Source organism: Artibeus jamaicensis, unplaced genomic scaffold, assembly GCF_021234435.1.
Source record: "Artibeus jamaicensis isolate MK-2021 breed Jamaican fruit bat unplaced genomic scaffold, CSHL_Jam_final scaffold_804, whole genome shotgun sequence".
NCBI lineage: Eukaryota > Metazoa > Chordata > Mammalia > Chiroptera > Phyllostomidae > Artibeus > Artibeus jamaicensis.
The window spans coordinates 241,489-261,206 of NW_026522055.1; the positions used below are offsets into that span (position 1 = coordinate 241,489).

At 58.4% G+C, this 19,718-nt stretch overlaps 3 protein-coding genes across 4 annotated transcripts in view; all 3 read left to right on the forward strand.

Annotated features, from left to right (window-relative positions):
• Positions 1-2,281, forward strand: part of GRIN2D (glutamate ionotropic receptor NMDA type subunit 2D) — a 36,047-nt gene extending 33,766 nt beyond the window's left edge. The window contains exon 12 of the mRNA XM_037139894.2: positions 6-2,281. Within this exon, the coding sequence (XP_036995789.2) occupies positions 6-1,337 (1,332 nt within the window). The 3' untranslated portion in view covers positions 1,338-2,281. The remainder of the gene's footprint in view (positions 1-5) is intronic.
• Positions 2,282-3,454: 1,173 nt separating this feature from the next.
• On the forward strand, positions 3,455-9,235 carry GRWD1 (glutamate rich WD repeat containing 1). Its single transcript, XM_037139795.2, has 7 exons — positions 3,455-3,669; positions 3,843-3,960; positions 4,173-4,332; positions 6,453-6,666; positions 6,814-6,956; positions 7,063-7,260; positions 8,247-9,235. The coding sequence occupies exons 1-7, from the start codon at positions 3,483-3,485 to the stop codon at positions 8,562-8,564; spliced, it is 1,338 nt and encodes a 445-aa protein (XP_036995690.2). The 5' UTR covers positions 3,455-3,482; the 3' UTR covers positions 8,565-9,235.
• Positions 9,236-9,325: 90 nt separating this feature from the next.
• KCNJ14 (potassium inwardly rectifying channel subfamily J member 14) lies at positions 9,326-17,787 on the forward strand. 2 transcript variants are annotated; one of them, XM_037139643.2, is made up of 4 exons: positions 9,326-9,812; positions 10,079-10,933; positions 14,253-15,012; positions 16,584-17,787. In XM_037139643.2, exons 3-4 carry the CDS (start codon positions 14,305-14,307, stop codon positions 17,181-17,183), a joined length of 1,308 nt encoding a protein of 435 aa, XP_036995538.1. In that variant the 5' UTR covers positions 9,326-9,812; positions 10,079-10,933; positions 14,253-14,304; the 3' UTR covers positions 17,184-17,787. The 2 variants fall into 2 exon arrangements, with proteins under 2 accessions (XP_036995538.1, XP_036995466.1); XM_037139571.2 differs by lacking the exon at positions 10,079-10,933.
• The last annotated feature ends 1,931 nt before the right edge of the window (positions 17,788-19,718 follow it).

Sequence of the window (19,718 nt, forward strand, 5' to 3'; positions counted from 1 at the left end):
CGCAGGGCATGTACAGCTGTTGCAGCGCCGAAGCTGCCCCACCGCCGGCCAAGCCTCCGCCTCCGCCGCAGCCGCTGCCCAGCCCGGCGTACCCGACGGCGCGTCCGGCGCCGGCCCCCGCGCCCTTCCTACCCCGCGAACGCGCTGCTGTGGATCGTTGGCGCCGCGCCAAAGCCCCGGGGCCGCCCGGGGTCCCGGGTCTGGCGGACGGCTTCCACCGCTATTACGGGCCCATCGAGCCTCAGGGCCTGGGCGTGGGCGAGGCGCGCGCACCGCCCCGGGGCGCAGCCGGGCGCCCCATGTCCCCACCGGTGGCTCAGCCCCCGCAGAAGCCGCCGCCCTCCTACTTCGCCATTGTGCGGGACAAGGAGCCGGCTGAGCCCTCAGCCGGCGCCTACTCCGGCTTCCCGTCGCCACCTGCGCCCCCTTCCGCCGCGGCCACCGGCGTCGGGCCACCACTCTGCCGCCTGGCCTACGAGGACGAGAGCCCGCCGGCGCCCGCGCGCTGGCCGCGGTCCGACCCAGAGAGCCAGCCCTTACTGGGGCCGGGCGGAGGCGGCGCTGCGGGCGCAGGGGGGGCGGGCGGCGGGGCCCAGGGGGCGCCCCCTCCATGCCGCGGCGCGCCCCCTCCCTGCCCGTACCTCGACCTGGAACCGTCGCCGTCTGACTCGGAGGACTCGGAGAGCCTGGGCGGCGCGTCTCTGGGCGGCTTGGAGCCTTGGTGGTTCGCCGACTTCCCCTACCCGTACGCCGAGCGCCTAGGGCCACCACCTGGCCGCTACTGGTCGGTCGACAAGCTCGGGGGCTGGCGCGCTGGCAGCTGGGACTACCTGCCCCCGCGCGGCGGCCCGGCCGCTTGGCACTGCCGCCACTGCGCCAGCCTGGAGCTGCTGCCGCCGCCGCGCCACCTCAGCTGCTCACACGACGGCCTGGACGGCGGCTGGTGGGCGCCGCCGCCCCCTCCTTGGGCCGCGGGACCCCCGCCCCGGCGCCGGGCCCGCTGCGGATGCCCGCGACCGCACGGGCACCGCCCGCGGGCCTCACACCGCGTGCCCGCTCCCCCCGCCCCGCACCACCACCGCCACCGGCGCTCAGCTGGGGGCTGGGACCTCCCGCCGCCCGCGCCCACCTCTCGCTCGCTTGAGGACCTCAGCTCGTGTCCCCGCGCCGCCCCAGCGCGCCGGCTCACCGGGCCCTCCCGCCACGCGCGCCGATGCCTGCACGCAGCGCATTGGGGGCCGCCGCTGCCCACCGCGTCCCACCGCAGACACCGGGGCGCAGACCTGGGGACCCGCCGGGGCTCGGCGCACTTCTCCAGCCTCGAGTCCGAGGTATGACGCGGCCCCGGGGGCCCGACTGTCCCCCTCGGTCAGCGCAGGCCACGGCCCGAGGGGGCACGCGCAGTGGACAAGGACCCACGTGGGTGGGAAAGAAAAAGGTGGAACTGGCCGGACCCCGCCTGGAGCAGCGTCCTGTGCCCCTTCGTTTTCGAGGCACTGTGAGCCCCAGGGGATTTGGTTCCCCGACTCTCACCCAGCCTGAGAGCGAGAGGGAAGAGGTCTCGGAGCCCAGCGGACTTTTTTTAAAACCCGACAAGGGCTTTTTAACGTCACCAGATGGGGCGGGAGGTGGGGGTTCACGCCACGCCCGCGCCCCACCCCCACGCCCGGGGCCGTGGCCCTCACATCACTGTGCAGCTCCCCGGTCCCAGCCACGCCTCCGGGGAAGCCCGTTTTTAACCTTTCATCCATCGGGACTCAAAACTGTGAGACGCGTTCGCCAAACTGTGACCATAGACCTTGGCCCCGCCATACAGAAACCCCTGACCCCAGACTGTGACTTCCGACCCCTACAAATGGTCATCCGACCCCAGACTGTGACCCCTGACCCCAAACTGTGACCCGAACCCCAGACTGCCCCGACCGGACTGTGACCCTCGACATCAAACCGAGACACCCGGTTCCCCCTCTCCCGTCCTCGGTTGCATTTCCCTATTTTGACATAGGACACGCCCCCAACGGAAGCCCCGCCTCCCTCTGCCCCGTTGTTCCCAACATGCAGGGCCCAGAACTTCCCACTCGGTTGCACCTCATTACCAGCCCCAGGTGCCGCCAAACACATCCTGTCCAAATCCAACCCTTATTTGTGACCCTTCGGTGATGGCCCAGCAGACGCCCCCACCACCCACCCACCCAAAGCCTCCCCTTCCCAGATCTCCAGCCGGGTCTGGAGCTGGGTTGTGGAAGGGAGGGTCTGAAGCCCACACTGGCCACCAACCTGCCTCCCCACTCTCCTGTTTCACATTGCAGTGTTTGGAATAAACCATGTTTTTATGCCTCCTCAGTCCAAGTATGAGCTCCGCGTCTGTCTCTTAGCCCCCCGCCTCCAAACATCTGGAAGAAACTGAAACCAAGAAAAGTCCCACAGAGAAAGAGGGCAGAAAGAGAATTAGAGCAAGAACAGAGATCCTCGAGGGAGGTGGGAGCCAAAGCCCCAGAAAGAGGAGGTGAAAAAAAGTCCCGAAGGAGGGAAGGGCTGAGAAGGGGCAGGGGCAGACAGAGACCTAAAGGTATGGGGGACAGGGACTCAGGAAAGAACCAGGATCAAAGCATTTTAGGTCAAGTCTAGGGTCCCATTCCTCTGGCTTCCAGGGATGAGGCTCACAATACTCTTAATATCCTGTTCGTGCAAGCGAGGAGAGTGTCTAATACATTCCAGCCAACCCACATATCTTGAACACTGTTAACCTCACCAATGAGAGTACATTTCTAACATTTCATTATGCCAATTAGCCAAACCCCTGGTGCTGATGGGCCATAAAGAGAATCAAAGCACTCGTAATCGCTGCCTCTAGAGGGTGGACTTTCCGATGAAGTGCTCGCTGACCGTAGCTGCAATGTGAAGTCCTGGTTAGGCGGTTGACTGCCCTGAGAGGGTAGGTTCAACCGACTCACTTACGCGTTAATATCATCCTGTTTACATTAAGCATTTTCAAGTAAATTAAAGCCATCATCACAAGGAGGGAAGAAGAAACCGGCTTTATGAGTCCTCAGAGAATAGAAACGGTTCTTGTCAATAAGAGCTCTTATTTGCATACATGAATAATCAACTAAGTTAAAATAAAGCGCTGAGAGTCAAAGATGGAAAATCGAGTGGAGGCTCAGAACTATAGTTAATGGGAAGACGGAGGCCTGCCGCAGGACTACAACTCCCAGGAGGCCTTGCTACTGCACAGCAGAAGAGCGCCCAAAGGCACGCGGCGCGTGCAATTTCCCGGTAGTCACTGTAGCCATCCTAGGCTAAACAGGACGCTGTTACCATAATTCTCCTTTTCCCTGTCCCTATCTCCTTTTTTAATCAGTGAACTGGAAGGTTTCCAAAGTAACTGCGCAGCCTGGCGTACCTCCGAAGGGGGGAGGGGAGGAGAAGAGCAACCCGGAAGTGACGCTCTTACCTCGCGCCCATGGTGAGAGGCTTCTAAGATGGCGGCGCGCAAGGGTCCGCGGCGCACGTGTGAAACAGAGGAACCCATGGAGGCCGAGTCTCACGACGCAGGGTCGGAGGGTCCGGCCCAGGTCTACCTGCCTGGCCGGGGGCCTCCGCTGCGCGAAGGAGAGGAGTTGGTCATGGACGAGGAGGCCTACCTGCTGTACCACCGAGCGCAGACTGGTAGGGCTGGATACCCAGACCTCCTGGGTCCTGAGGTGATCAGGTCCTGCGCATTTAACTTAACAGGAGCTCTGAGAGAGAAGACTCGGGTCTAAGAGGGGCGACATTCACACTGGAGGGGCCTGAGATCCTGCTGTCCTTCCTAACTTTCCAACCTCTCCGTCCCGCCCCAGGCGCCCCCTGTCTCAGCTTTGACATAGTCCGGGATCACCTTGGAGACAATCGGACAGAGTTTCCTCTTACGCTTTACCTCTGTGCTGGGACCCAGGCGGAGAGCGCCCAAAGCAACAGGTGGGTGAAACGCAAGGCTTTCCCAGAACCAGGAATCCAAGTCCCCGGCCTCTCATTGCCTCAGGGTCCAGGATTTAGCCCCCAGGACCCAGGAGGTAGGGCTTCCAGCTTCTCCCTTCCTCAGACCCAGAAGTTGGGATTTCCATCTTTCCTCCTCCCTAAGGATCCTGACACCCAGCGCCTTAGGAAAGTCACATCACACTTTCCCCCAGATTAATGATACTTCGAATGCACAATCTGCACGGCACGAAGCCCCCGCCATCAGAGGGCAGCGATGAAGAGGAGGAGGAAGATGAAGAGGATGAAGAAGAGCGGAAGCCTCAGCTGGAACTGGCTATGGTGCCCCACTATGGTGGCATCAACCGAGTTCGGGTAAGTACGGCCTCGGGAGTGCGCCACACGTACTCTGGAACACAACCCGCCCCTCCTGTCCAGATGGGCCCGTCGCTGTGCCCTTCCGCTTTTGGGAAAGCGTCGGCCTCGTAATTGTCTACATTCATTTGTGTATTTCTTAGCTATTGTGAATTGTCACTGGGTGCCAGGTGCTGTGGAGGTATTTTTTTATGTTTTTCAGTAAAATGCTGAGAGTTACAAAACTTGCCTGATGTGAGGATAAAACAGAATGAGTAACAGACAATTATTTCAGGTGCTTAGAAACAGCGTCTGGTTGTAGTGTGTCTTTGTGGTTTCTTGTTATTTTTTTGGGAACTGTGGCATCACCTCTGTGGTTCAGGGTGGTGGCATCTTCTGATGGGGTTGATGTGGGGATTGAAGGAGATGACATGTGAATAGCAGTCCGGGCAGTGCTCAGGGTATAGTCCTACCCTGTGGGCTGTGTGTCTCTACCGCAGTGTCTCTGGCACTGTTTGAGACCCTGGGGACTTAACAGGGAGCCAGAGGTCTCCGACTGCAGGAAACCTATGTGCTAGTGGAGAAGGGAACAAGAACAAACTAAGTTGATGTTTACTGTGTCAGAGATGCGAAGTGTTGTAGAGAAAAAATAAAGTCAGGTAAAAGGGTTAGGGTGTTTCTGAGTGGGTTACTATTTTATTTTATTTTATTTTATTTTTTAAAAGATTTTGTTTATTTTTAGAGAGAGAGAAATATTAATGTGTGGTTGCCTTTTGCACACCCCCCAGCTGGGGACCTGGCCCACAACCCAGGCATGTGCCCTGACTTGGAATCAAACCGGTGATCCTTTGATTCACAGGCCCACGCTTAATCCACTGAGCCACAGCAGCCAGGGTGGTTGCTATTTTAAACAGTGTGGTCTGAGAAGTACTCCCTGATAAGGTGCCATTTAGACAGAGACCTACAGGAAGTGAGGGAATGAGCCCAGGGTCTGTGGGGACTGATCTGCAGGCGAGGGAAACAAGTACAAAGGCCCTGGGGTGAGCTTGGCATGTTTGAGGAGTGGTGAGGGAAATGGGGGAGACCACAGCAGAATGACTTGGGACAAGATTGCAGGGGTGGGCACGGATGAGACAGATTGGTCAGGGCTCTGTAGGCCGTTGTGAGGACTTGGGGAGAAACTGGGAGCCACTAGAGAGTAGAGCAGTGGGAACATGGGATCTGACTTGTGTTTTAAAGACTTTATTTATTTATTTTAGAGAAAAGGAGGGAGAGGAACATCGGTGCATGCAACTGGCTGTCTCTTGCACGCCCCCCAACAGGGGACCTGGCCCACAACCGGGGGGGCGTGTGCCCCAACTGGGAATCAAACCAGCAACCTTTTGCTTCATGGGCCAGTGCTCAGTCCACTGAGCCACACGAGCCAGGGCTGGCTTGTGTTTTAAAGGGATCCCTCTGGCTGCTGTGTTGGGGATAGGCTGCAGGGAAGCAAGAGCAGGACAGCATCCCGTAAGCGGCTGTAGTTCAGGGAAGGACGACATCAGTGGTAACTCAAGTGACAACAATAGAGGTAGCTAGAAGGGGTTAGAAGTGCCGCGTTTTTTAGTGGGACCCGTGTAGGTGGCAGGCGTGAGGAAGGGACAAGTACAAAGGAAGTCCTGCAGTTTGGGGAGCAGTAGGTTGAGGTGATCAGGTAGCAGCTTGGCTCTGCTGGTGTGAAGGCTGAATGGTTAGTGTGATAGGAGTCTGGGGTTCGAGGGGGTCAGGGCCGGGGGCTACTGGAAACCCTGAGGCTGGATCTATCTTGTGAGCAAATGGACAGGCGTCCGAGGCCTGTGACTGTTTGACCTTGAGAGGGTTACAGGTGGCAGGAATCACAGCCTCGATTCACAGGAGTCTTGAAGTTTTGTTCTGCCCCCGCTGCTACCTCTTCCCACAGAATGGAACGTTGTCACAGGCACCACGCTGGCCTTGCAGACTGTGGTCCTTTCCCACAAGGGCTTCTGGGCTTGTAGTCCCAGCCCAGGGGGTGGGGGCCAGGGTCTGAGGAGCTGGAGCCCTAGTTCTCAGGGATGCAGGGAGCCGTGGTCACTGCCCTGGGCCTCTGTCCCAACCTGGCCCCCCTGCCTTCTTCCGTACAGGTGTCGTGGCTGGGCGAGGAGCCGGTGGCCGGGGTGTGGTCGGAGAAGGGCCAGGTGGAGGTGTTTGCACTGCGGCGGCTCCTGCAGGTGGTCGATGACCCCCAGGCCCTGGCGATCTTCCTCCGGGATGAGCAAGCCCGCACAAAGCCCATCTTTGCCTTCGCTGGCCATATGGGCGAGGGCTTTGCTCTGGACTGGTCCCCCCGTGTGCCTGGTGAGGCCCTGGGGTGTGCGCTTGGTCCTGGGGGGTGAGAGGGGGCAGGGTCTGCAGCCAGGGTCGGGAACAGTGTGCTGAGACTCCAGGGAGGGGAGCGAGCGATGGCCCGCTGGGACCAGGTGGCATCCTGACTCCCTTCCCCAGGGCGCCTGTTGACAGGTGACTGTCAGAAGAACATCCACCTGTGGACGCCCACAGACGGCAGCTCCTGGCATGTGGACCAGCGGCCTTTTGTGGGCCACACACGCTCCGTGGAGGACCTGCAGTGGTCTCCGACCGAGGACACGGTGAGGGAGGGCCGGGGGCAGGGCCTGGTGAGGGGCCCGTGACTGACCAGTACCTGGTCTCGAGTGGGACTGAGGGAATCCCGGGTCGCTCATACTCCTCTTCCAGGTATTTGCATCCTGCTCCGCTGATGCCTCCATTCGCATCTGGGACATCCGGGCAGCCCCCAGCAAGGCCTGCATGCTCACCACGGCCACCGCCCATGACGGGGACGTCAACGTCATCAACTGGAGCCGCCGGGAGCCCTTCCTGCTCAGTGGTGGGGATGACGGGGCCCTCAAGGTCTGGGACCTGCGGCAGTTCAAGGTACTTCCCCAGCCGGGTTCCTGGGGCAGCAGCCACTGGGGTCTGAGCTTTCCCTCCGTGGGTGGCTTTATGCACTGGAGCCAGGAAAGCCCTTTGCATTTGGGTCCAGCCCCTGGGGTGCAGGTGAGGAAACAGGCTCAGCAGGAGGACTGCGGGTGTGGAGTCACTCGCTCTGACAGCTAGAGCGCTGGCAAGAGGTGCAGACCACGGCTCCCAGCTGCTCGTGCAGGCGCCGTGCAGCTGCTTGGGCTGCTGGGAGTTGTTTTTCTTTTTAGTGGATTCTATAGAATCATCAGAGAGTTGGAGCCTGGCTCACACATTGCAAGAGAGGGAAACCGAGGCACAGCAAGACATAGCAAGGCGCGGCATGACGTTATGGCCAGAGTGGGCTTTGCAGGCTGGGGGGGTCTGGGCAGGAGAGACGGCCGCTTTCAGGACCCCTCTGAGCAACGCCCTGACTTCCTGTGGCTCCGCGCCTTCCCGGGATCACTGGCCGGCGATCTTTTTTCCCTCCCATGTAACGGGTTCCACGGAATCAGCCAGGGCAGGTGTCTGGCCAGGTCTCAGGGCCGAGTTAATTCACCTTCGGAACTCGGGAGCCACTTCTCTGAATTGGGGAGACCCGTCCCCACAGCACCTTTGTGTAGGGAAGTGTCTTTGTTCTTTGCGCCGGGTCCCTCTGGAGCCCAGGAGCCGTGCTCAGCCCTGTAAGGCCTTAGACTCAGTGGGGGAGACACTTAGGGAACCCCCCTTACCCCCTGCCGAGGGGATTCTTTACAGGTGAAACCACAGTTCTAAGCATCCCCTGGGATGTTACACCTTTATGACCAGCAATACTTTACTCTCTGTCCTTTCAGAGAATCTGGGTTTGTGGGGACTCCAGGGTGCAGCCCTGGTGGAACCCCGAGACCAGGGAGGGGTGAGGGGCTCGGGCTGGGGTACCCCAGGAGTCAGTCCGAAGCGCTCAAACTGCCCCTTCCCCACAGTCTGGCTCCCCAGTGGCCACCTTCAAGCAGCACGTGGCCCCTGTGACCTCCGTTGAGTGGCATCCCCAGGACAGTGGGGTCTTCGCGGCCTCGGGTGCGGACAACCAGGTCACGCAGTGGGACCTGGCCGTGGAGCGGGACCCTGAAGCGGGCGGCGCAGAGAACGACCCCGGCCTGGCTGACCTCCCACAGCAGCTGCTGTTTGTGCACCAGGGCGAGACAGACCTCAAGGAGCTGCACTGGCACCCGCAGTGCCCCGGGGTCCTGGTCAGCACCGCCCTGTCTGGCTTCACCGTCTTCCGCACCATCAGTGTCTGAGGCGGCCTGGCCGCGCCTGGCCCGGCCTCGCCAGGGAACCGGAGTTTGGGTTGGTTCCCCTGGAAGGGACACACACTCAGAGCCGGCGACCAGCCCCCTCCTAAAGAAGGACCTTGCTTGGCCCGCTGGCCACCATGGTGGCTCCTCTTGGACTTAAACTGTGCTTGGAAAGGGTTTGTCTGCTCCGGAGACCCCTCTCTTGCCGAAGGACAGGATTGACTCGCAACCCCGTAAAACAACCTGATTTGGTCTAATGACCCCTCTGGCCAAAGGACTTGGTTTGACCCACGGCCCTCCGAAGAAACCACTGGGTCTGACTCCAGGGACCCCACCCGCCCAAAAACTTGGTTCAGCCCAGTGATTCCCCCCCCCCAGACACCACCCTCAGAGGACTCTGTCCCCCGTTTCCTGGGGGATCCAGTGTGGCCCCAATTGCTATGGGTATTTTGTCAGCCATGGCACCTGGCCCGACCCTCTGGCCCCCTAGAACCCAATGGCTTCACACTGGCTGGACCAGATTTGAGGGGTGGGCTTCACCAGCAGGATTAGAGTCTATCCCTTCCTGCCACCAGGACTAAACAGTCGGGGCGGGGGGGGGGCTGCATGGGCCTCTCCCCTCCTCCCTGGGGAGGAGGAGATTCGGGGCTCCTAAGAGGCAGTAAAGGGCCGGAAGAGGCTTGACGTGTGTGGGGCTTGTCCTGTGAGGGGACGCGGGGGGGGGGCAGCGTGGCACCTGCTCCAGCCCTCGGCCCTTTGGGCGCTGCCGCCCGGTGCTGCCTGCCCTGCATCTCACTCCATCTGGAGCCCGCTCCGCGGCCTTGGGAGGGAATCTCACCTGTGACCCCGGCTTTTCAAGGCTTCATCTCCAGGAACCGGGGAGCCCCCGTTTCTCCTCCCTTCCATCACTGACCCCTTGTGATCGCACCGCCTCCGTGTGCCCCCATCTTCCTGTCTCCCGGCCCCTGCACTGTGTCCCTGCCCCCTCCCCCTTCTGCGTCTCTGCCACCGTCTCCTCTCCAGCTCGCTTGGGCTGCGGCCCAGCAGCCTGCCTGGCCGTCCTCCCTGGCTCCCCCTCTGCGGCTCTGAGCTGGCCCCACCCCCTGCCCCCCCCTTGGGCCTCTGATCCGCCTGTGGACATAGAGGTCGAGCGCCCAGCACAAGGCCCCCAGGGCCAAGGACAGACCGCAGCCCCTCAGCGCCCACAGAGGGGCCCCAGGCGGAGGGCATGGGGGTGGGCTGCCCCACCAGGTACGTGTTCCATGTGGAGGCCGTGAGCAGGCGTCCAGGGCTGGGGGCCACTCCACCTCCTTCCGCCCCCACCCTGCTGGCTGGGGTGTCTCTGCCCCCATCATCCCTCCCCCATCTTCACTGTTACCCCTCAGAGAGGTCCTGTCTTACCCCCAGAGACATCCCACCCCCAGGACAGGCCTTCTCTTCAAGTGCAGTGCCTCGGACTCTGACACCATCGATGTTTTCTGCTTTGTCTCTCTGCCCCCCACCCTCCTTCTCAACAGCCTCTTTCTCACCCCGTCTCTGAGTGTCCGTTGGCCTGTCTGCCCAGACCCACCTCCCCGGCCTTCCGTTTCCTAAGCCGTGGTCTCCCACTTCCCATCGCCCCCCTCGTCCGTCCCCTGGTGTCTGTCTCCCCCTGGGGGTCTCTGTCTCCATCCAGGTCTGTCCCTTCAGGGTCCCTGCCCGCCCTCCCCCATCCCTATTCTTCCCTCTGTCTCAGGCTCCCTCTCGGCCCCTGCGCCCTTCTTGTCCCCAGTCTCTGCTCCTACACCCCCTCCCCGCAATGTCTGCCTCCCAGACCCCACGGGGGGGGGGGAGGGGAAATGCCCAGGGTCTCAGGGCAAGAGGGTTAAAGTGTGGGTTTCTTTGGGGGGGGAGAGAGGAAGGTTGGGCCTGGAGGCGGAGCTTCTTGGCCTCAGATTAGACGTGACTTTGACACCAAGTTCAGGCACCTTAAGCCCCCGTCTCCTTTATATGGAAACGTTAAGCTGCTCTGACAGGTGAGGGGGGTGTGGGGCGGGGGGAGGACTTCAGGCTCTGGAGCCTGTCCCTCAGGCCCTGCCTTTGCCAGGGAGGGATCACCCTGAGTCCCAGGAGCGCCCACCCCTGAGGTCCTGTGGGGGGTAGACAGGCCCCCAGGATGTGAAGCCCCCACCTAGTCTGCTCTGTGAGGTGGACGGTCACATCTGCCTTAGTGGGCTGAGTATGGGCCTCGGGGATGGATTTAGGAGGCAGTGCTGTGGGCTGGCAAGGCTCCCACCCTCATGCTGCACAGGCCTGGCTGGGTCTCCGAGCCTGCTCCGCAACCTGTGAGGCAGGCCAATGACCCTGTCCTCCCCGCATTCTGAGCAGTCCAGGTGAGCTGTGGGGGCTGGGGGCGTCCAGTGGCCGGGCTGTGGACACCCAAGGGGTGCTGGTCCTAAGGCCCAAGACATCCTGCAGTAACGTCTGTGGTTTGCAGCTCAGGCTTTGCCACCCAAGAAGCCCCAGATGGGGGTCCAGGGTTTGCCATTCCCCAGCCGGGGGACAGGCCTGCAGCTGTCTCCTCCCCTGCGAAGGGCCAAATCCCCGGGGTGTGGTCAGAGAAGGTATGACAAGGCCCATCCTGGGACGGGCTGGGACAGTGGGAGGCCAGCCTGCCTCCCACTACGCTGCCACCCATGGCTCCCAACAGGGGGGACTCCCCGGCAGGAGGGGACCACAGTGTCGAGGTCAGAGCCTGGACCCTGACGTCGAACCTACCCTCTTTGGCGACTAGCCTCAGTTTCCCCACTTTGGAAGAGCCGTCTGTAGTTGAGGGTGAAAAGAAAGAGCTGGGGTACGTCCTGGGTGCTGGACACAGCCAGACCCAGTCCACTGTGACCCGGGCCGCAGCTTTGCCTCTGGAGCGGGCAAAATAAACCACCTCCGGGTGGCAGGGCTGTCCCGGTGGTCATGGGCAGCAGGGGCAGAGCAGGAGGCCAGGGTGGGTTGGGATCGTGGACCCCTAGGTATGGAACTTGACATTGACTAACAGCCCTCTCTCCAGACTGAATGCCCCCAACCCTGCCCAGAAGCCCATCTGGATCCCAGAGCCTGGCCCAGGGGAACAGAGTACCCCAGGTGCTCGAGAAATACTGATGGAGCCCTTAGGGCAGATACCCCACCCCCAGCCCAGACAGGCCGGGGGATCCCTCCGCCACAGCACCGGATGTGGCCCCGGAGGGCGACGAGGTCCCTTCCCTCTCCTCACCTCCACCTCACCGATGAGGAACCGGAGGCTCCATCCGAAAGGAAGAAAAGGAAGTCAGTCATCCCCGGGCACACAGTGGGTCCACAACTGAGCCAGGAGTGGGCCCTGGGTCTGTAGGACTAGAAGCCCTTCCTGACCTTAGTGAGGAACTCGCTTCCCCATCTTACAGCCGAGGAGTCCGGCTCAGAAGGACTCGCCCAAGGTCTGAGAGTCGGGAGGGAGCCTTGATTGTGTGCATGTGTGTGTGTTTTGTAACAGCTTCACCGGAAGATAATTTACATATCACTCACCTCACATGTTAAAGTGTACAATTCAAGGGATTTTTAGTATACTCAGTTGTGTAATTACTACCGCGACTGACTTTAGAACACTTATATGCCCACTAAGAAACGCCGGGTCCTCTGGCTACCGTTCCCCAACCCTTCTGGGTAGCCTGGGCCTGACTGGTCTGTCTTCTGAATTTACAGACTTTCCCATTCTGGACATTTCATATAAATGAAATATACAGCATGTGGTCTTTGCGATTGGCTTCTTTCATTTAACGTAATGTCTTTAAGCTTCAAATATGTCATGTGTGTCAGAACTTTTTTTAAATTTTAAGATCTTATTTATTTTAAGACAGAAGGGAAGGGAGGGAGAAAGAGAGGGAGAGAAACATCAACATGCAATTACCTCTCACATGCCCCCTGCCCTGACTGGGAATCGAACCAGCAACCCTTTGGTTTGCAGGCTGGCGCTCAATCCACTGAGCCAAACCAGCCAGGGCAGAACTTCCTTTTCAATACAGGGTAGTACTTCATTGTGTGGAAATACCACATTTTATTTACCCATTTGTCAATGGTTGGCTATTTGGGTGGTTGACATCTTTTAGCCATTGTGAATAGTGCCGCTATGAACATGTGTCCAAAGTCTTGTGTGGACACTTTTTATTTCTCTTGGGAGACACCTAGAAGCGGAATTGGGGGACCACATGGCAACTCCATGTTTAACCATTTGAGGACCTGCCAGACCTGGGGGGGGGTGGTGCCAGTTTTTCCACGTCCTTGTCAACACTTATTTCTGGTTTACGTATTGTTTCGTATTACAGCCATGGTACGTAGTTGCGAAGGGGTGTGTCGGGCTGGTTTTATTAGCATCCCTGATGGCCAATGAGGGCGATACTTTCATGTGCTCATCGGCTATTTGTAGATCTTTTTCCGGAGCAAAGTCTATTCAGATCCTTTGCCTGTTTTTAAGATAGATTGTCTCGTTATTATTGAGTTGTAAGGACTCTTTATTTTTTTAAAAAAATTTTAAAGATTTTATTCATTTATTTTTAGAGAGTGGGGAAGGAAAGGAGAAAGAGAGGGAAAGAAACATCAATGTGTGGTTGCCTCTCACATGCCCCTCCACCCCAGGGACCAAGCGGTGGGGGACCAGGCCTGCAACCCAGGCATGTGCCCTGACTGGGAATCCAACCAGCAACCCTTTGGTTCTCAGGGACGCGCTCAGTCCACTGAGCCACACCAGCCAGGGCAGGACTCTTTATATATTGTAGATACAAATGTCTTAGCTATACGATTTGTAACTAGTTTCTCCCACCAGTGGGTTCTCTTTTCACCTTGTTGATAGTGTCCTTTGAAGCACAAACATTTTTAACTTTGATGAAGTTCAGATTATCTTTTTTTCCCTTTTGTTGCTTGTGCTTTCTGAGCCTTTTACAAAGATCTTATTTATTGATTTGTTTACTTATTTGTTTACAGATAGGGAGGGGAAGAGAGGGAGAAAGAGAAGGAGAGAAACATCAGTGTGAGAGATACATTGATTGGTTGCCTCTTGCACACTCCCCGACTGGGGTCTGGCCTGCAACCCAGGTGGCGCTGCAACCCCTGAATCAGACCAGCTACGTTTCCCTCTGGGGGAGGATGCTCAGCCAACTGAGCCACATCAGCCAGGGCCCTGAGCTTGTTTCTGAACTGGAGGGAACTTCAGAGTTCCAGCTCATTTCCTGGTGCTGAATACCATGCCGAGAGGCGGTGGCCACTCAGTCATTAGGAGTTTGGGCTGTGGAGCCAGATGGCCAGCACTGAAATACGGGCTTCATCAGCTGTGACTGCAGGCAAGCTCAACATACTGTGCCTCAGTTTCCTTTCTGTAAAAGGGATAATGACTACTGAGCTCTGAGGCCCCAATACGGGAATTCACGTAAAATGCTCAAAACAGTGTCTGGCACTGTAGAAAAGTCAGCTCTGATTATTAGGGCGCTTGCTACAACGGTGTTGTCCTGGCTATAGTTTTGTCGCTGTCACTACAAGAATTACTGTCATTGTCATTGACACTACTGTTTTGACTTTCAAGATGAATACCCTTCCACCCATTTGCCAGATGAGGCCCCTAAGGCCCAGGGAGCATGTCCACCCATTATTGGCACCTCTGATGTTTCTGCCCATTTCTTGTCCCCCCAGGTTTGGGGCGCCCGCCCCCCACTAGTCCAAGTGGAGGGGCTGTCCCCGCCCAATGGGCCTGGCCAGGGCCCTGCGCCGCCTGAGCGGCGCCCTGGAGTCGGGGGACAGCAGGGCAGGCGATGAGGAGGAAGCCGGGCCAGGGCTGTGCCGAAACGGGTGGGCACCAGCACCCTCGCTGGTGGGGCAGCGCCGCGGGCGCTTCGTCAAGAAAGACGGCCACTGCAACGTGCGCTTCGTGAACCTGGGTGGCCAGGGTGCGCGTTACCTGAGCGACCTGTTCACCACGTGCGTGGACGTGCGCTGGCGCTGGATGTGCCTGCTCTTCTCCTGCTCCTTCCTCGCCTCCTGGCTGCTCTTCGGCCTGGCCTTCTGGCTCATCGCCTCGCTGCACGGCGACCTGGCTGCGCCGCCGCCACCCGCGCCCTGCTTCTCCCACGTGGCCAGCTTCCTGGCCGCCTTCCTCTTCGCGCTGGAGACGCAGACGTCCATCGGCTACGGCGTGCGCAGCGTCACCGAGGAGTGCCCGGCCGCCGTGGCCGCCGTGGTGCTGCAGTGCATCGCAGGCTGTGTGCTGGACGCCTTCGTCGTGGGCGCTGTCATGGCCAAGATGGCCAAGCCCAAGAAGCGCAACGAGACGCTCGTCTTCAGCGAGAACGCGGTCGTGGCACTGCGCGACCGCCGCCTCTGTCTTATGTGGCGCGTCGGGAACCTGCGCCGCAGCCACCTCGTTGAGGCCCACGTGCGGGCCCAGCTGCTGCAGGTGCGAGGCCACCGCCTCAAGGAGGGGCTGTTGGCAGGGTGGAGAGGGACCCCGAGGCATTGTGGGAGATGTAGGCCTGAGGGCGAGGTGCGAGTCGACCCTGAAGGGTGTGTGGACTACAATTCCCAGCAGTCTCTCAGACAGGGACCTTCCAGCTCCAACTGTGGTCTGTGCTTGAGTCCAGCCAGGAGCTATTGTAAATATGAACCCAAGAGAGAAGTCTGTGACCAACTCTTCATGGAGGGCTAGACTTGAGACAAATTTTGAGACATAAAGAGTGTTCCGGAACTTGAAAATAGTTTCCCGATGGGACTGTAGTAAATCTAAACCTTGACAGGGCCACCCCTGGCCTGTAAAGGCTCTGGACTACAATTCCCAGAAGGCGCTGGGGGGCAGGGAGAGTGCCCCTGGTTGGCGTTGTGAGATGTAGTTTTGCAGCTGGTGTACATCACCTCTCAGGTTTCCAATTCCCAGCGGCCTCTGACTTGAGGCCTGGCCACTGTGGGATTGTGGGATTGTGGGATTGTGGGATTGTAGGTCTCAGGATAGGGTGCAGGTCCATGGCCTCTGAGCATGGGGTTCCCCCACCTCGGCGACCCAATCTCTCCCACCAGCCTCCTGCTTTAAGGAGTACAGGGCCACGTTGGGAAACTTGAATTTTCTCTTCTCAGCAACAAACAAAACAACAACTCCCATTGGCTCCTGGGTTAGTGGCTCCCTCCCATGGGAGGTGCTTTAGTGTTTCTAGAATTGTAGTCAAACTGCCCAAATTCTAGGGCTAGGTGCCCTCATCCATGTAGACACTTAACCTCGGGCTGAGATTGGACTCGGGTGAGAGGGGACAGGGCGGTGGTGGGAACAGTAGCTCCCCGCAGTGCCTGGAGTCTGTGGGAGACAGACAGGTCGGGGAGAATGGGTCCCACCCCCCACCTCTGTCTCCTGGGAGGGATATTGTCTATCCCAGAAGTCTGTGGGGTGCTGACATGGCCTGGGAGATGGGTATGCACCCGTGGGTAGGTGGGTAGGCAGTTTCTCAAACTGCCAGTGGATGGCTTGTGGACCGCATGCCCTCACCCCCACCGCACACGAACACCCCTTACACACCCATTTACACGCGGGGATGCAGGGCTGTGGCTGCGATGGGGATGGGGGGGGCGGAGAGCCCAGGGGCTAGCCTGGAACACAGTATGTGGGCCCCAGATGGTCAACCTGCTTTATCTTTCTCTGGCCTTTTATTGAAAGCCACTTTTCTTTTCCTCTTCTCCTCCAATTGCTGCTTGGGTATCGTTCTTATCATCTGTTTTGTTATGCCAATGCCATTCTGTCCCTGTCTTCCTCTTTCCCTCATCTCTTCCTCGGGTTCCTAACCCCAAACCCTCTGGGACTCTGTCCCCTCCCCCCATGCCTCTGTCCTCCTTTGTCTCTGGTCACCATCCCTCCCTCTGGATTCTTCTACTCACCGCACCGTCTCTCCTGCTGGTCCTCTCCTTTTATCTCTGTCCGCCGTCTCTGGCTCCTCCCATCTCCGTGCTCCCTGCTGTCTGTCTCTGGCCCCTTGTCTTTCACTGCAGCCTCGTGTGACCCCGGAAGGTGAGTACATACCGCTGGACCACCAGGACGTGGACGTGGGCTTTGACGGTGGCACCGATCGCATCTTCCTCGTGTCTCCCATCACCATCGTGCACGAGATCGACTCCTCCAGTCCTCTCTATGAACTAGGACGTGCCGAGCTGGCCCGGGCTGACTTCGAGCTAGTGGTCATCCTTGAGGGCATGGTTGAGGCCACAGCTATGACCACACAGTGTCGCTCTTCGTACCTCCCTGGGGAGCTGCTCTGGGGCCACCGTTTCGAGCCGGTCCTCTTCCAGCGCGGCTCCCAGTACGAGGTGGACTATCGCCACTTCCATCGCACTTATGAAGTCCCAGGGACACCAGTCTGTAGCGCCAAGGAGCTGGATGAACGGGCGGAACGGGGTTGCCACAGCCCCAAGTGCAGCTTCCCCAGCTCTCTGGCTGCGTTTTGTTATGAGAATGAACTTGCTCTGAGCTGCTGCCAGGAGGAGGAGGAGGAGGAGGAGGAAGGCGACGAGGGGGACGAGGTGGAGGCAGAAGATGGGGCTGCCAGTTCCCGAGTACTCACACCAACCCTGGCCCTGCCCCCGCCCCCATGATGCCAGCTGGTATCTCCCCATTTGTACCCCCTTCCCAGAGGTAGCAAGGTGGAGAGATCGGGCCCTCTCCCGGGATGGGGCCAGGTGTTTTCCACAACCGCCAGGCCCGCTGGATGAATTCCTAGCCACTGAACTATGCCTAGTGGCCCCACTGTGGACAAACTGGATCTTAATTCCTCTGCGTTCTGCGCACCTCCCTGAGACCCCTTTATCCGCCGGATTCCTGAGTCTCACCAGAATTCCGGACCACCCAAAAGGCAAAGACTGGTGGTTCTAGATTCTTCTATGTGGCTGGCTTGGGTTGTTGAGCAGAGTCAGGAGTCAGTGGTGTGGACCGCCTCTGGGGGAGGGAGGCAGCAGTCCTCGAGAGTTTATAGGTCTGAACCGACCTGAGACTCCAGGGACGGTTGCTTCGCACTCAGCCGACCCCGTAGCACGTCATTTTTTCTAGACCACCTAAGGACGGAAAGCTACGAATGCCCCAAGAGTTCAGGGCCGTCTTGATTGACCAAAGACAGGGAATGTTGACTGCAAGTCGAGAACGGACCTGTGGTTCCAGAAAGCCCATGTCGTGAGATTCTACGAATCTGGATTGACCACAGAAACCAGCACTGGCGGTTCGAGAACAGGCTTGACCTAGACAGTAGAAGTCCAGACACGGAAGAGTTACGTTTCTAGAATGCACAACTCGACGGAGAGTCTGCGGGTCTGTGAGTTTTATCAGAAACGATGGGGAGTTTCTAATACAACTCCAGACTGCAGGCTGGAGAGCATCGAAGCAAAGGGGATCATCAGTGCTTTGAAATGATCCACAGGTGTTTTTTTTTTTTTTTCTTTCCAAGTGCCATTCTAGAATGTCCAAAGGAATCAAGATTCTGTGGCTGTAGATTAATCACAGAGTCCAGGAAGGAGCAGCGATTCTAGATGACTTCTCTGTCGTTCTGTGATGCCAAAGGGAACCTGGGCTTCAGGGATCCGGAGTCGTCCATTATTAAAACCTGGAGGTTCTAGGAGGTGGACTGAGGCCTTGACACACAGCATTGCTGGGCTGACCTAGAAAGCGAGGGCCCAGGCAAGGCCCTGTGGGTAACAGGGCTGGTTATTGGGTGAGGGAAGGGAGAGGCCCAAGGCTGGTGAGTTTGCAGTGCCCTGGAATCCTACCCCTAGTGATATGTGTCTGTTTCTTAAAGACATTAAAATATGTGTATTATGTATAATATAAATGCAGATATCTACCTATGTCTTTCCCATGGTTCTTATAGAAGGGTTAGAAATGGAGGCAGAGCTCATTGGAATGGACTCTTGTATGAGGATTTAGGAAGCTTTGCTCTAAATCCCAACTCTGCTCCAGTACTGTGTCACTTTGGGCAAATCACTCCTCTTTCCTCGCCTCAGTTTCCTCATCTGTAAAAATGGGGCATTGGAAGTTGAACTCTTTCCAGCAAGATGATTCCTCACCTCACTGAGGGTGAGTGGGGCTGAAGGGCTCAGGGATTTCCCTGCTCTCCCTGGTGCCGGAATAGTCTTCCAGGGGCAGCCGCGATGGGAGATGCTCTCGGAGGCCTGCTCTGAACTTGGATGTCTGAATGACAGAGCAGGCAAGGTGCAGTGTGGGCCGTGGTGAAGGGCCAGAATTGCCCCCTCCCTGGTCTAGCTTGGGGGACAGGGGAAGGAGGTAGCTGTGATTGCCAGGGGTAAGTGTGTTTAGGGGGAGACTTGTCCCCCAGATTAAACCACTGGGAGCCCCGGTGCTGTTTCTGTGACTGTGTTTCTGGACCTGGCCTGTCCCCATGCTTCTGTCTACCTAAGTGCCCAGCAGGCAGGGAGCCAGCTGCAGAGAGAACCAGTGCCAGAGAGGACATGCTCCCACCCGTGGTGTCCCAGGATGGAGGGCAGGTACCGCCAATGGCCCATCAGCCTGCCCAAGTGCTGCACCAACCCAGGTCCCTCTTTCTGGGTTCCCCACCTCCCTTTATCCTTTAGAATCCCCATGTAATCACCGGATGGGATTAATTAGCTGGCTGCTCTCCCAGCTCAGGGTGTCTGGGGTAGACACCACATGCAATGGAATTAGGGATGGAGAAAGATGTCACGTGTGAGGTGAGGGGCAAGGTTCTGTTCAGAAGGAGAGACAGTGGGGTCAGGGCTGGCACAGCCTGGTTTCCAATGGGGAGGGCAGGGCCTGGGCCAGGCATAAAGGTCAGTGAGGAGATTAGGAAACTCCATATCTAATCTGTCAGCTTAACCGGGTCCAAGCCCTGAATCTGTCCCCACCTGCCCAGCTCAGGGTCGGCGAGTGAGGACGAGGCCCAGGCACCACCTCAGACCCAATTAGGGACCTGTTCGCGACAGGGTGCCCAAGTTCTTTATTCTAGTGGGGGTCCTGCAGCTGCTTTGGCTGCAAGAAATGGGAGCGAGAGTCTGCGGTGGGGTTAGACCCCAGATGCGGGAGGACTCTGAGAAGATGGAGTGTAAGGAGAGTGAGCGTGCGAGGAGTAGTGAACCTCAAGTTAGGCGAGCTAGGGAGGAGAGAAA

Bases quoted from the DNA above. Each gene is read 5' to 3' on its own strand.
- KCNJ14 (XM_037139643.2), top strand. From the start codon at position 14,305: ATGGGCCTGGCCAGGGCCCTGCGCCGCCTGAGCGGCGCCCTGGAGTCG. The intron at 15,013-16,583 runs GTGCGAGGCCAC...CTTTCACTGCAG, and splicing joins TGCGGGCCCAGCTGCTGCAG to CCTCGTGTGACCCCGGAAGG.
- GRWD1 (XM_037139795.2), top strand. From the start codon at position 3,483: ATGGCGGCGCGCAAGGGTCCGCGGCGCACGTGTGAAACAGAGGAACCC. The intron at 4,333-6,452 runs GTAAGTACGGCC...TCTTCCGTACAG, and splicing joins GTGGCATCAACCGAGTTCGG to GTGTCGTGGCTGGGCGAGGA. The intron at 6,667-6,813 runs GTGAGGCCCTGG...TCCCTTCCCCAG, and splicing joins CTGGTCCCCCCGTGTGCCTG to GGCGCCTGTTGACAGGTGAC.